Consider the following 572-nt stretch of genomic DNA (forward strand, 5'->3'; position numbering starts at 1 on the left):
ACTACACGCTTCCAGGCCAACTCATACGAATTTGATTCAACGGGAAACCTCGAAATCACGGTTGCAGCTTCACCCTTCAAGGCACCAATGAGGTAGTGGAACTTCTCGATTTTTGCTAAGGTCGGTTCTTCGTGCACTAGGGATACAAATGTATCGTGAAAGTGCGACCACTTCAAAAGATCACCACAAAATGTAGGGATAGGGATCCTGGGTAATTGTAGCTTCTGGGAGTAGGATCCACTTTGGCTGAACGTCGAGCAAGCGGGAACGGTACTGTGTGATGAAGCTTTCCTAGCTTCGCGATGTTCCTTAATTGACAGAAGGGCACCACCAGCCTTCATTATTTCCTCCTTCAATATGTCATAAAGCTGGTACCAAGAGTTGTCCGGAAACGTATCATCTTCACCGATGACGACAGTTAGCTCTTCACGTTCAGTCCAGGCTTCCCTGAACTCAGTCCAGAGCTGCTTAGCTTCGTTCAGTCTTACCTCGAAGACGTTGGCGACAGCGTCGCTGATGGTTGTGGTATCAATTTCGGAAATACCTTTTATGTGACGTTTTAAACCTCGCAT

General features: G+C 47.0%; 1 protein-coding gene across 1 annotated transcript in view; it reads right to left on the minus strand.

The window, feature by feature from the left end:
* Nucleotides 1-572, minus strand: part of LOC136797202 (uncharacterized) — a gene marked incomplete at its 3' end in the record, with an annotated part of 74832 nt that extends 74260 nt beyond the window's left edge. The window contains exon 1 of the mRNA XM_067053132.1: nt 74-572. Coding sequence (XP_066909233.1) covers nt 74-572 — 499 coding nt within the window. The remainder of the gene's footprint in view (nt 1-73) is intronic.

This window comes from Halyomorpha halys, unplaced genomic scaffold (assembly GCF_000696795.3).
Source record: "Halyomorpha halys isolate HHAL.00 unplaced genomic scaffold, Hhal_1.1 Scaffold62.1, whole genome shotgun sequence".
Lineage (NCBI taxonomy): Eukaryota > Metazoa > Arthropoda > Insecta > Hemiptera > Pentatomidae > Halyomorpha > Halyomorpha halys.